Raw genomic sequence first — 15,328 nt, 5'->3', positions numbered from 1 at the left:
ATACATAAATAGTTACTATGTGCTGATATGACCAAAGATGACTTCTTTCTATATGAGAAAAGTTATAATCTGTTTTTCTATTTTGATCAAATTCTTCCTTCTTCAGGTAACATGTTCTGATATGCAAACAAGCATGAAGACTCAATGACCATGCAAATAAACGTACGTCATAGCGACTTCTAGAGACTTAACCATGCAAAAACTCCTCTGTCCTCTGAAAAGAGTTGGCAAAACTGTGTCTGAGTGTGTATATCCTGAGACTTATGTTTGTGTGTGTGTGTGGTATTGTGATTGTGTGTGAGTGTATTTATATGTGGCATTGTTTAGTGTCTCAGTGTGTGCATACACTGCATTGTTGTGAACATGTAAACCTCTGTGTGTGAGTATATCTGTAAGCTGTGTGAGAGTGTGTGAGACTGTGAGTGTGTGTGTGTGTGTGTGTGTGTGTGTGTGTGTGTGTGTGTGTGTATGTATGTACTCACCGGGGTTCCGGTGAAGGTGACGGGTGGGGACTGCCAGGAGATGCTGAAGCTGCTGCTGTTGGAGGGGGTGAAGCGAGCTGAGCTGGTGGAGGGGATGGAGACTGGAGCCGTGGCCTGTGGAGGGACAGCAGGAGCGCGCTCACACACATGAAGCTGACTCTCATTACACTGGAGCAGGTTACGGCTGAGAGAACAGCACTCAGAGCAGCGCTCAGAGTGCTCCTTGGTGTCTCTAAACAATTTATGAGCTGTCTGTGGTCCAGTTGTTTTTAACCATGCCTGGGTTGCTATAATAATATCAAAGTGAGCAGATGAAATTTTCATTGTGATGATTATTCTAACAAAAGCTTAGGGATGCTGTGTATATGGACAAGGAATAAGCCTTCTGCCTAATTTTTATATTCGAGTTAACAATCGGCTTTTTTGGGTAACTGGTAGGAGAGGGGGGAGGCCATTTTTAGTGTGGCGTAATTTTCCACAGCAGTGAAACTTTCCTTATGTGGGCGGTGCATGAGTTTGTGTTTTACAGATGTAATACAGAGAAATATTAAAAACACAAATACAAAAGCTGAATGTACTGCAGCAGTGTGTGCTCTGGCATTGCTTAAAATTCAAAGCTACATGAAACAGACACAGTCTAGTAATGAAAATCTCACTGGATTAACTTTATGTGAGCAAAGTGGCTGTGAATATTTAAAATAATCAGACCATAAACCAGTAACTGAAAATATAAAAATGAATTCTCCATGTGAAAGCAGAACGCAGCGCCCCATGGAAAATGTACTTAATTAACTTAACTAACGTACATGATTTTTTTGGCAGGAGACTTTTAATGTCTTGGAAATGTATAATCTGACCAGCGAGCTTCGCATCCAACCTCCCCAAAGGCATGACAGTATAAACCACCCACTTCTGCAAAGTTTTCAGCCCTTTTACCCTGCACGCCATCAAAATATTATCAGATTTGCATTTTCTTTTTCAATGCCATATTTTCTCACTGACTTCCTGTGGAGGTAGTGCATAACAAATACTCAGATAGCGATTTCAGTATTCAAATACTGGCTTACATTTTCTGGCCATTACACGTTATTTCATCAGCCAGGGAGGTAATATAATCTAGGGCAGCGTGTGTCGTGTGAGTGTGAGATCTGTGTGCATGGAAATACCAATCAGAATAATTATTGGATTAATAAAACATATATTCTGATGGCATACTGCATGTTAAATACCAAGCACTTTTTAGGCACTTCTCAGTTTTATACAAATTAAGTGTAAATGAAGTACTTCTAGCACTTAAGACACCTTGTGCAAACTCTACATGAGAACATTACTGAATGACGTATCTAACCATATTTTATATTAAGTATTGTATTAAGTTATAATTAGCCATATTCTTGTAATCAATTTTTTAAACCATGATTTATACAACACCTTTCATACAATGAACATCCCTTGCATAGGATTAAAAGAGCACGGCTTTTTTTTATTTACTTTTAAAGAATATATATTTTTTTATTATTTAAAAATGTGATATGAATAAGAGAATGACTACGAGAAATGCAAACATAATTACAGAAATATTATATAACGATAAAGATAATTCGATCATTAAACGAGTTTAAAAACATTAGAGGTAATCTAACAGATTTCTTGTGATAGGAACGTCAATAATTCTGGAGCAGAAAAACTAAACGCAGCAGTATCACTACCTATGTTTTAGAGTGATTGTTTTAAACAAACGACTGACTCAGAAAAGTGATACACTGCAGGCCTGAGTGTATCCCATGATTAAAGTGAAAAAACATCTTCATGACTAATTTGCAAGTTCGAGGGGGAATTTCCACTCTACACAGTTTTGGTTATGGTGGGATAGGGCTGGCAGTGAAACACCACTTGTAGCTAATACAAAGTGTTTTTATTGAGTGTAAACAAGCAGTAAATAGACAGAATATATCTGTTACTTCAGTTCATAAGTTAGACATGTTTCATTCGTGAACAATTCAGTCTTTTTTAAACAAGTCACTAGGGTGAATGATTGGGTATCGGTCACTGACATGTACAGAGTCATTTCCTTCATTTGCTGCTGACGAGCTTTGCAACTGCAAAAGTGCAAAACGAAGCACTTCCATGCATATCCACAACCCACTTTATGATTATCAAACCTACATTTAACATAGATTTACATCAAATGTTTATCTAGTGATGTTTTTTTTAAACATCTGGGAATCGTGTAAGGCCCATCTGGAATTGCACGCATGCCCAATCCTACACCCAGACCACTCGAGTCAGCGAATCATTCGGTCATGACAAAGATTCACTCTTCTCATGCTCATCTAGACAGTGTTTGAGTCAGCGAATCTTTCAGCTGTGCTTCAGTACATGCATGGGCTGGGTGTGGAAAATATATACAGTACTGTGCAAAAGTCTTAGGCACCCTATTTTTTTTTTAGTACAAACTTTGTTATAGATTTTTATTTTATGACTTCTACATCATTGAGTCAGTTCAAAAACATTTTAGATTTCCAAACATTAGTTTTCTAGCACAAAAGTATTAGGAAACTATCACACAAACATGCCAGCTGCTCTACTATAGCCCACTGATGACAAAGTGCAGCAGTTAATTTAGTGTGATTTATGTGAAAGTCATTTTACTATGAACCTCCCACACTATTGTGGAACATATAGTATTCGTGCAAATGTATAGATATACAGTATCTCAAAATGATTCCAGTGAGATACATTTGGTGACAGTTAGCTGTAATCAGGATTTGGAGAACTTTGAAACTGTGTGTGAATTTAAAGTCTACAAATAGTAAATCATAAACCTTACAGTATTGTTCCTTATGACATGGCTATAAAATTACCACAGTCAGACTCCCAGGAGTTTTGAAGGTTGTTTTGGTTAGAGCTCAAGTCCCTGCTATTGCTTAATAAAGTGTGTTTAACATGAAAAGGCATTCATACACACTTCCAAATGAAATTCCAGGACTTTTTATGCACATCCTTTTTTTGTTTTGTTTTCAAGGACTACTCGAGAGACTGCTTGTACATAGGACTACAGGAGCGAATGTCAGATGCAAGCCTGAGGTCTGTGTGAGTGTGCTGTGGCATGTCAATGTCATCAGTGTTCAATCAAATGTTCAATACATCTAAATCTTTAATTACAATAACTTCTTAAGCTTTTCCAGTACTTACATTTCGAAAGGTTAAACTCAAGAACTTTAAGCACCTCATATAGAAACCCTGACAAATGCTTGTAAATGTGAGGGGGCGGTACCTGGTAGGCGTGGTCAGTGTGCACCAGGTAGAGTGCACTGGGGGCGGAGCGACTGAGAGGGGTGGAGCTGCTGCTCTCGCTCTTGGCTCCGATGGTGCTGCTGGAGGTTTCGGTTCGTCTGTGTTCGGCGGCAGGTGGAGGAGACAGAACAGACGGAGACGCAGGGGACAGACTGCTCAGCCCGTCGGCCACAGAGTCTGTATTCAGCTTAATCTCAGTGTAATAGAAATCTTCCTCTCCATCACTGCACTCCGAGTCGCAGTTCCGCCTGGGGGCAGGGGAGAAAAATGGGGAAAGGCTATGACACCATCTTATTAGCATACTGATTCAGCTGGCTGCACTGCTCTAATTACTCTGAGAAGCAGAACTGCACTTTCCTTCATGAATTATTTGCAAATTAGTGTCAGTTTAACAGGAACTGTATGCAAATGCAATTACAAATGCAGAGTAATGTGCAATGTATTTCATTACAACTCTAAAGAATCTCTCATGTGCTTTAAGTATAACATAAAGCACTTAAAGTGTCCATTAAACCATCAAACAGCCTGCCAGTCAATGTGCTATACGGTTTTTAAAATGATATTACGTTTCATAACTGCAGATTGTGATGCCTATTAGTTTACATTCATATTACAAGTTTTATTGCTCAATTCAGATTTTTTTTCTGTTTAGATCTGTTCTGTTCTATCTTACATACAGATAGTTTACACACAGACAGGTGACAAATCAAAGGAAAAACCAGTGGCTTTGTTTGGCTAGCATGGTTTGGGTCACTTGTACCGTAAGAGCAAAGGGTCACTGAAAATAAACAAAGCTCTTCTGACTGTTCACCTTTATCCTATGATGAAACATTTCTATCCTGATGGGAGTGGTCTCTTCCAGGATGACTCCGCCCCCATCCACAGAAAAAAAGCTGACTGAGTGGTTCAGTGAGGATAAAAATGATGTAAATCACATGGCCTTTACAGTCACCAGGTCTTAACCTAAGTGAACACCTAGGGGAGACTATAAGTCATATGTACTGTATCTGTCAGTAATATTAACAGAGCTCTGCCCTGAAACAACCCACTCATAGACATTTTCCAAATAATGTCACATGCACAATCCATACTTGACATATGGTTTGTACAACAACAAAAAATAAACAAACCACCGGCACAAGCCTTCATCACAAAGATGATCTGCTCCGGTGGTTGACTGGCGACTCATTAGCTATTCACGATTAGAGCAGAAAGCCATAAAAGGCCTGTTTTGGAGATATTACTAGTAATCCTCAATTTCTTTCTCCCACATGACACCCTGCCAACACCAGATGATAAAGACAGTGATATGCACATAAAGTATGAAAAAATAAATCTGGACCCAGTTTCCCAAAAGCATCATGAAGTCAAGATCATCTTAAGTGATACAGAGAGTGTTTAATGTGTTGCGTGCTCTACCGTTTAACAGTTCTTGTGTTATGATGCTTTTGGGAAATTGAGCCCTGGCTGTTCTTATTACAGTCACATTACCACAAAACGGAAATGTGTGCAGTTTAGGACCACATAAATATGGCTCAGATTTTTGTGTTCACACAGCTCGGGAAAAAATGGATCTGTGTCATATTCAGGCAAAAAAAAAAAAAAAAAAAAGGAATAGGAATAGGAATAAAGCTCTTGTTTGGTGAAGCAGTTACTATATGACAGTAAGTTACCGTAAGCCTGGATTTGTCTTACTAGTTGATATTAGACAGTTTTAGGATCAACTATAAGACAAATACATGGTGTGTGATTCAAGTGCCTAATTGGAGCAAACCAGATTCTTTTTCTCCAGTTACATCTAGATTTTTCCAATAAAATAAAAAGGTGCACATTTGTCATTTGTCTCAGTTATACCTATTCCTTATGTTTTTATAGTTTTAGAGTGTTCAGCCTGAACCCACTGAAGTTTAACCAACATGTTAATACAGTGTGTTGAAAACTTTTGACTGGTGGTGCATCTGCAGATATTTTCTGAGGTACGTAAGAAGCTGTAGTCTATGATATAATTTAATTTTTACCCACCGATTATTTTCCAAAAGTGACCTTTGGTTCCAACATTTTCAGTATCATTATTCTACGGGATGTGAGCTGTGGATTGATATAATTAAATTTACTTTACCCGTCATTACTCCAGCTTTGTAGTGCTTTCCCTGCGCTCACACACCTGACTGAACTCATGAAAGGTTTCTGTAATTATCTTATAAGCCTCATTGTGTGTGTTGAAGCAGAAATTGGGCAGTGTTCTGACCCTCCTGACAACTTCTTCACCAAATCTCTAAAATCATCACAATAGTCTTCCGCAATTAGTCTACTGTGTTTTGACACACTGGGTTAAAGCGAAATGTGCAAATTCTCCTTTTTACCATGTGTGCCCCTGCACATGTCTGTGTGTATCATCCTTGTGACAATAGGTAGATCTGATTAAAGCAGGAGAAAGTTTCTGCTATATGATTTCAATTAGATATTGCCTTTATGTAAAAGTGTCCACAACAGACTGAGGTAAACAATAACAATGTTACTGAGCATGTCCCTTACTAAAGCATTTCCAGCATTTTTAAATGCAAAGCTGTAAAAAAAAAAAAAAAAAAGAAAAAAAAAGACTAGCTCGTACTTCTTGAGTCTCCCGAAAGGCAAACAAAGAACATACAGTATGTACACATATGAACAACAAGTGATTGTGTGTCATTACCCAATCCTTTGAACAAGAATGTGACAAAACAGTTTTTTCTGTAGGCTTAAAACCTTTCCCTGAACGGATGTGTATCATTACCTTACGGAATGTGTTCACACCAGAGAGACAGTGAAAGCCTGTCATAGTCTGGATGCTTACAATAACCTTCATAGCAGAAAAGTGGGAAATATTTGCGGTGTTGTGTATGTTGCTGGAGCAGTCTAACACTGTCTAAAACATCCCCAGCATGGTTCACTGCTAAGAAGGAAGAGGAAGTTGCGAGCGCTTGATGTATGTGTATGGCTGGGTGAGTTAGTGGGCTAGATGGTTATCTTTCTTATTTGGCAAATAAATACATTATACAGCTGCGTATCCACCTATGTAGGATATAAGATGCAGCTCGTACTGGCCTCTGGTTTTAAATATCTGTTACACCCTGATACAGCTTGCTGATGACTTACGTTGTGCAACATATCACTTTTAAGTGTGTAATATTTCATTTGAGTGGAAATAAAACATGTGCTCCAGATTCTGGTGTTAGTGTGTATCCAGCTGTCTCACTTCACTGCAGCAATCCAAGCCTTTCGCTGTGCTTTGTCTTTTGGAAACAGATTCTGAAAGCAAGTTAGCTTCTGGCCTGAGGGAACAGCAACTGAATAACATGGTACTAATTTTAATTTGGACATCTTGTCGTTATACTGTATAAAGCTACCAGTCAAATAAAAAGAGGTGTATGGTTTTTTGCTAGTGTTTTGAATGCTGTTTAGGAATATCACCGTCACTTCCTGTGCTCATGAATATTTATTTGAAATGGTCTATAGAACTGATTTCACTGTTCGAATGCTATCTGAATATTCATGATAAGAGTCTGAAAGACTTTTAGTTACCTAACAGAAGTCTATCGATACAGGTTTCCTGCATTTATGTAGCTGAATCTCAAACAGAGCTCTACTGACCAAATAGAACCGTATGCTAACATCATACACCATACGTAGTGATTACATTTAGCTAATAATAAGCCGTTTAGGATTCAGCTGAAGTATCTGAAGTAGGCTGCATTTCTTTTATGTGGATAGTGAACTTTTTAACCACAATTTGTAACTGATTAAGTTTGAGTGTTCTTACCCGAGGTGTACGGTGCGGATGTGTCTCTGGATCCCCGCTGCAGTACTCAGCACCTTGCCGCAGTTCTTCCACAGACACTTGAACATCACCTTCATGGAGTTCTGTTCGAAACACAAGTGCACAGTGACACAGAGACACCACTAATCCATGCTAGGCTTAACAAAAACACGAAAGCCTGAGGAAAAAGAAACACTTTATCGTCCTTGTTATCCATTAGCCATCAGAAGGGCAGATAGAAATAGACTAGTACACACACAAACACACACACAGCCCAAATCTTTAAATCCATTTGTTTGTAATTGGTGTGTAGTTAAAGTGACACTACATAGACATGCTGTATATCAGTGTGATGTCACACACATCTGTCAACATTTACAATTACAGGACAAAAATTCCCTGCATTTTGTACACTGATTGTTTACAAGCTGGTGTATAAAATGCCTTCCTTATACCACAGCACTGTTGCATCCTCTATTCTGATTGGTCAGGTGTTGATTAATCTTCTATAACAGCAGCTCTGATAGCAGTTCCAGCTGTACGACAAATCCACTGTTTATAGCTTAAACTATAAGAGGATAACAAGCATGACGTGGCCTTCTTTAATTAAAAAAATTGGTGCAATTGGCATATTGCTGTGGTATAAGAGGAATAAAACACTGCGGGACATGATATAGGAAAATAATCAACTTCATGGTGGTAACAGTAACTCTGCTCCACAAGTCGCTGTTGATTATTTTAAAATAACAGCATGCCCTTTTGGGTTTTATTCCGCATTGTAATGCTTTTCTCCACCTGGCCGCATGCTATTATAATGGGGTTGTGTGTTTACTTTGTCAAGGCACTAATTTCATTTCCATAAGGAGGTCTTTGTTGTAGCCTGGTACAAAAAGCAGACCGTGTCCTCTGAGAGCATGGACAATAATAAAGCAAGTCCCACTGCCAACAGCCAACAATTAATTAACCACCGAAAACCACCAAAGCACACTGACTCACCATAATACACTGCAAAAAACCATATAGTGAAAACAACTGGAATATACATGACATTATGTTTTTTTTAAAAGATTATTAAGCCATATTATTATTTCTAGACATATTTACTTATTTCAAGTTTACATTTGGCATTGTGTAGGCAGATAATTTGGCATCTTTCAAGTATTTATTTCTAGAAAAAAACTAAATCATCTGCTACCAGAATAAGACAATCTCAAACTTGATTAGTAAATTAGTATCTAGGTCCAATAATCTTAAAATATAATAATAATTACTATTATTATAATTATTAGATAAATGTGAATTGTTAGCTAAGTTATTAGATATTTAAGATGTTTTCACTCGTTTTCACTGGTTATCATTGGTTTTTTTGCAGTATTTTTTGCATATTTGACAACTCAGACTGAAAGTGCTTCACAGACATCTCACTGAAAAATCATCTGTACTGCTGAATTATTTACGCAGCAGGATGGAGTTTTATGGTATTTTACAGTAAATGTCAAAGAACTCCATTCTAATCACAAACTTTCTATACACTGTGAACTCAAATTAATACACCAACATTCATTACACCAAAATAGAGAATCAGGATATACGCCCAAATATGTGGTTTGTTCTAAACGTTCTGCCCCCACATTCCACTGACGTTGGTTTAAAGATATCAGAGTTGTCATAACACTATTTTGACAGAGACAGACCAACAATGAAAAAAATGATCAAAATACCATAACATTGCAAAAAGTTCTGTGATAAAACTGTGATTATATTCCTCACTCTTGTAACTATATACCTCTTTTGATTAGAGTAACTGTAGTTCCTCAATATTTAATAGATGATACCAGTCCTGTATTTTTGCTTTTGCAGTTGTTAATTGTTTATAGGATCATTTGCTCACAAACACAAATGAAGAAAAAACTTCACTTGCATGGTTTAGATATGCCAACATCCCTGAAAATGAAATTTATTGCCAATTAAATCTTTCCCACTGGGCCGTCTTAAACAGCATGAAATCATAACTTTATTTCAACTCATAACTTCTTTTTTAAACACCTGTTACCAAGATCATTTAAACATTAGCTACATCACAATGAGGTAAAAGTGGAGGACGTTCACTAGCACTTTTGTTAAATGTGCTTTACAAAAGGCACAAGAATTCTTCTTTCTTCTGATATGAGTCACGACAGCACAATAGGAGTCAAATCAGCAGAATATCAGTATAATACTAGTCAAATCAGCAGAATATCAGTATGAGTCAAATAAGTATATTAGAATAATATGAGTCAAAGCAGTATAATATCAGTATAATATGAGTCAAATAAGTATATCAGTATAATACGAGTCAAATCAGTATAATATCAGTATAATACGAGTCAAATCATTATAATATCAGTATAGTATGAGTCAAATCAGTATAATACAAGTCAAATCAGTAAAATAAGAGTCAAATAAGTATAATATCAGTACAATAGGAGTCAAATGAGTATAATATGAGTCATATCAATATATCAGTATAACAGGAGTCAAATGAGTATAATAAGAGTCAAATAAGTATAATATCAGTACAATAGGAGTGAAATCAGTATAATATGAGTCAAATCAATATATCAGTATAACAGGAGTCAAATCAGTATAATATCAGTATAATAAGAGTCAAATCCATATATCAATATAACAGGAGTCAAATCAGTATAATACATGAACAGAGTGTTCGCTTGTTTAAATACAGACATGAAAAAGTACTAACCGTTCAATATTTTGTGCAACACTAAATGGCATTAAAACTCTAGTCAAAAATGAGTCTAATAACTATAAGAACTCAATAATAAATATAATAACCTTGATAATGATGGGCTGTGATTTACACTCCTGTAACAAATGAAAAATCACAAATCCCCTGGCTAGGCTTCACGGACCCCTGGGAGTCCCCAGTCCCCACTTTGAGAACCACTGGCTTTGAGGGCATTATTGATCTGGATAAAACCTTAAATGGCTTTAGTGTTTATATGGAAGGATATTAAAATCATTTATTTTAACAGCAGGCACTTGTAGGCATGGTTCTTGTGTAATTAAGCAGGACAGATGACTGGGTTGTTAGAGGATAATGACAGCATGGATATGACAAACACCAGCACTGATGCTGTCCTAGAATCCTGCGGCTGTGATAAGACAGAAGGACAATGGTGCAGATAAAGGAGGCATTCATTCCTGCAAGCGTTCTGTCTGTGTGTAGAATAGGGACATAAAGTAGATGAGAGTGGAGAGAAGAGGAGAGCGAGCGACTTTCTCACTCAGCTATCACAGAATACATCTCCGTATGTGTGTGGTGCAGATTGCCGTTTCACACTGCATCTCAAACCGCTTTACTTGGGTCTCTGGATGCGATGTGAACTTCACACATTGAAAAAAACAGCAGCAAACACAGGATGTGGCATTGCACTCACCCACCATTAACATGGGCTTAAACACAGAGATGCAGCTCCGAATTTCACCACACAATACTGAGAAGTTAGGGCTCATTGTGCATAATGTCACAAAAATATACACACACACGGTACAATAAACAAATACAGTACAATAAACAAATGTCTCTCTTTCAGAATGACAATACCATTTTATACCATAGCACTGCTGAATGCTCGATTCTGATTAGTCAAAAGCATAGACTGGTTTTCTATAACAGCAGCTCTGACAGTAGTGTCTGCAAGGCCATGTTACTGTTTCTATAATAATAGTTAATTCACAAAGAAGCATATTGCAGGCGTGCCACATAATCTGAGTCTAATAATAAAAAAGAGGTTAAAACGTTATTTAACAAAGTATAATTGCTTATATGGCAAAGTGTTCTGTGGAGACGTTTATTTAACATTTAAGGAAGAAGTCTCCAAGTGTTAGCACTTTGTCAGGTCTTTCTTTAAGTTTCCCACCACAGGAAGGTCTTCAGAACACTGTGCTTTATGGTTTATTGGTAACACACGGCAATTTTGTCTTATTAACTTCAGGAGAAAGTGATAGAAAGACTGTTTGTAGCTGTTATAATGTAAGTGATAACAGGAATTAACTTGTTTCACAGACATTCCAAACCATTAAATGTAAATATAAGCTGATAAAACGTACACTGGCAAACTGCTATAGTATAAGTGTAATAAAACATCTCAGGACATGTTGTTATAGGAAAATAATCATTGTGTTTCTTTCCTTACTTAACAGCCTCAGATCAGGGCCTAGTAATGGACAGTAAACCAGCCGGTCTCAGAGTGTTATGAGATGAAATTGAAGTACATTAGGAGATGGTAGCTGACCTTGCGTTTGCGGGGAATGGGCTCATCGAACAGCAGACTGCTGGCGTCCTGCTCGTCCAGAGTGTCGTCCTGTGGCCCGCTGAAGCTGGACATACGGAACGGTCTGAAACTGTCAGCTGAGAGTGGCGGAGATGGAGTAGAGGGGTTGGACTGGTCACTGGGAGCACTCCAGCTCCAGAAGCCACTGCTGCTGTAACTGGACGGAGTAAAGCCTCCATCCTTCCACGATCCATTCAGACCCTCTGCAGGAAGAGAACAGGTCAGGGCCTGGTCATGGACAGAACAGCTATGATTCTTATAGCTACAGCACATACTCACATTCCCTTGTTATATTTTAATCAGAATCGTCAATTAAAATAAAAAATTCCTCTTTTTACATAATCTTCCATCAAAATCTTCCTTCGTCACATGTAATTGTGTTCTCATTTTTGCTTTGACTGACCAATAGTAATGTTTTATCATGTAACTTTCCTATTAACATTTTCACTACAATCTAAATCTGATGGATTAATAACTGAATATTATTTTTTTCCTAGGAAATTTGTCACATTATGTGGATTATGATGGTTGACAGTGTCTTTAAATAAGTCTTTTAAGTGTTGATCGAACTTGTCAGCAGTCACATACAGTCTATTTTGGTACTAATAAGTGAAACTTATGAGTCCAATATTATTTTAATATGTATATGGGTTAAATTGATTTTTTAAAATAGGTAAAAATATAATACTCTTAATTCTTAATGATAATAATTTACTCTACATGTACATGTATATTGGGTTTTGTAATGTTAGAACTGCAATGCAGACATTTCTACAGAATAAATACACTACTTATTCCTGTAAACACGTTCATAAGACAATAGAGCAGTAAGAGTAGAATGATGCACTGTATGGCTAAAAGTATGTGGACACCTGACCATCACACTCATATGTGCTTGACGAACGTCCCATTCCAGATTTAGTCCCCCTTTTGCTGTTATAATAACCTCCACTCTTCTGCGAAGGCGTTCCACTAGATTTTTGAGAGTGGCTGTGGGCATTTGCTCATTCAGCCACAAGAGCATTAGTGAGGTCAGGCACTGATGTTGGGTGAGGAGACCTGGGGTGCAGTTCATCCCAAAGGTGTTCAGAGGGATTGAGGTCAGGGCTCTGTGACCTCTACTTGAGTTCTTCCACCCCAACTTGGCAAATCATGTTTTCATAGACCTCGATTTGTGCACATCAGCATTGTCATTTTGGATCAGGTTTCCACCCCTTAGCTCCCATAGGGAACCTGTAATGCTCTAGAATACAAAGACATCCTATACACTTGTATGCTTCCAACTTTGTAGCAGCAGTTTGGGGGAAGTACCACATTTGGGGGTGATGTTCAGGTGTCCACATACTTCTGGCCATGTAGTGTATCATATGCATGTTTATGCATATTAACAATTTCATGTAAAATAAACATCCTTTGGAAGAATAAAAATTTTTGACCCATATGCATAAAATAATCTAGGCTCCATGGAGCAGTAAACATTAAAAAAGCAAATAAATATTTAGTTTGCCCACCCTTTGTCTTTAAAAATTCCATCAATTCTCTCTAGTTTTAGGTGCATAAGGCATCAGCTGGTAGGTTTCTCCTGCATCTTGAACAAATTAACACAGCTCTTCTGCAGACATGGGCTTCCACTTGCTTCTGTCTTTGCAGGTCCCAGAAAAGTGGTCTACTACCTAATTTGCTACTTTTTTAATGGTATATAAATTAGATTTTTTTAATAACAACAAATCTAAGGTGTTTAGGAAGTTTGCACAATACTGTACCTAAACAGTGAGTATTAACAACACGGCAAAAGGTTAAAGCAGCAGCTAAGTCATGCAGAGGGGTCAATGTCAGTTCAGTGTCAAGGCTATGTAAGAGTGAAAAACAGGAAACTGCTGAGCAAAAACCACACAGCACTGTTATCTCTGTAGCTGCTGTATGAAAAAGACTGAGCACATGAGCAGAGTTTACAACAGCACTGTGCACTTACCGCTAACTTTAACTGGAGGACTGCGCACTAGAGGACTTGTGGACAGACTGGTCAGCACCATGGCTGCAGTAACTTTGTCCATGTCTACCTCCTCATCTGATTTCCTGTTAAAAGGGGAAAAAAACACTCATTACCACATATCACACCATATCACAGGCTCCTTTATTTTGTATCCTGTGTGGCTCCTTTTCTGAACAGTTATTGTTAGAATGATGGACAGAGAAAAGCACTGCCACAGAATCATTTGTCATGATAATTTCTTGAGGAAAATCATTTATGGGTCTAGTTCAGAAGTCAAACTGGTGTACATGTAGAACAAAGAACAAGGACCTGAACCAGCTGTCCTAGTCACTTATGCAGGATCCAGTCTGAAGATAGTGAAGTCTCCGGTGAACGGCGTGCAAATCATTATCAAAGGAAGGTGAATGGAATGCATTGATGTGTGAAGAATGAAATCAATTGCTTCACCTCCCTCACGAGAACACCTGAGCCAACAGCAGACAAAGACAATCCCAATCCCAAATCCACGAGCGGAGCAAAGGGACCATGGGCTCAGATTGACAAATTTCTCGACCTCCATAATCAACGCCATCGGCGTGATGGAAACAACCTTATTAGAGCTGTGGTATAAATCAGCACAGGCAGCTCTCCTTTTCCCAAGATCCCCATTCCCCTGATTACTTCCTGGTCACCTTGGAAAGGCACAGTGAGCATAGAGCAGGGCACCTCAGCATGACAGATCCCTGAGATAATGACACAGAGATGTCCCTGAACAGCGTCTAATTAACCCACTAATACCCCACATACCAATGAAATATTATACATTTCCAACAAAGACATTAGAACCAGTGTGATTAAGAGCTGATGTATTGCTAGTCTGCAAAACTGCAATTTAAGGCCTCAAATCACGTCATTAGTGCCTTTATCAAGCCATAGAAACCACACAGGCCTGTACTCACGAGATACTAATTAAAATATAGAGAGAGCAAGAGTGAATGAATGTAACAGAATTGACAGGCACACAAAGTACCATGTTTATTGTGTTAAATTAGAGATTAGAGTGTTAAATGCAAGTCCAACGTCTAATGTATGACTGCGTTCTCTAGAGCTGTACACAAAGAGTCCATGATGGTCAAGATTTTTGAGTCTTTTTTTTTTTTTTTTTGAAAATGTAAGACATGTAATAAAACATCCTTTTAATAAGCTGAAATGCTATACAATGTGACAGATACATCAGTCCTCCTTTAGTCTCTTATTACACCAGGATGTTACAGAAGGCACATAAACATTGTTCTCTCTCCTCTAACAAACTATCAGGAGGTAAAAATGACCCAGGCCTAAAAATAAGAGTCTCCTGAGGGCTTCTGCCTGCACTGTGATCCCACCCGGCACCTTCCCTTATTTACAATTTACAGCAGACTTAGCATGGATGGGTTATTGCGGTGCGGGG

General features: G+C 38.0%; 1 protein-coding gene across 2 annotated transcripts in view; it reads right to left on the bottom strand.

Moving 5' to 3' along the window:
• The window catches only part of znf704 (zinc finger protein 704), a 60,651-nt gene that overhangs the window by 11,973 nt on the left and 33,350 nt on the right, over positions 1-15,328 (bottom strand). For both annotated transcript variants that reach the window (XM_026929698.3, XM_026929697.3), the window contains exons 3-7: positions 13,879-13,982; positions 11,868-12,109; positions 7,576-7,676; positions 3,760-4,027; positions 483-596 (exon numbers count right to left, since the gene is read on the bottom strand). In XM_026929698.3, the coding sequence (XP_026785499.1) occupies positions 483-596; positions 3,760-4,027; positions 7,576-7,676; positions 11,868-12,109; positions 13,879-13,982 (829 nt within the window). The remainder of the gene's footprint in view (positions 1-482; positions 597-3,759; positions 4,028-7,575; positions 7,677-11,867; positions 12,110-13,878; positions 13,983-15,328) is intronic.

This window comes from Pangasianodon hypophthalmus, chromosome 23 (genome assembly GCF_027358585.1).
Source record: "Pangasianodon hypophthalmus isolate fPanHyp1 chromosome 23, fPanHyp1.pri, whole genome shotgun sequence".
Taxonomy (NCBI): Eukaryota; Metazoa; Chordata; class Actinopteri; order Siluriformes; family Pangasiidae; genus Pangasianodon; species Pangasianodon hypophthalmus.
The sequence above is the reverse complement of the archived record's forward strand: the minus strand, read 5'-3'. Positions and strand labels throughout refer to the sequence as shown.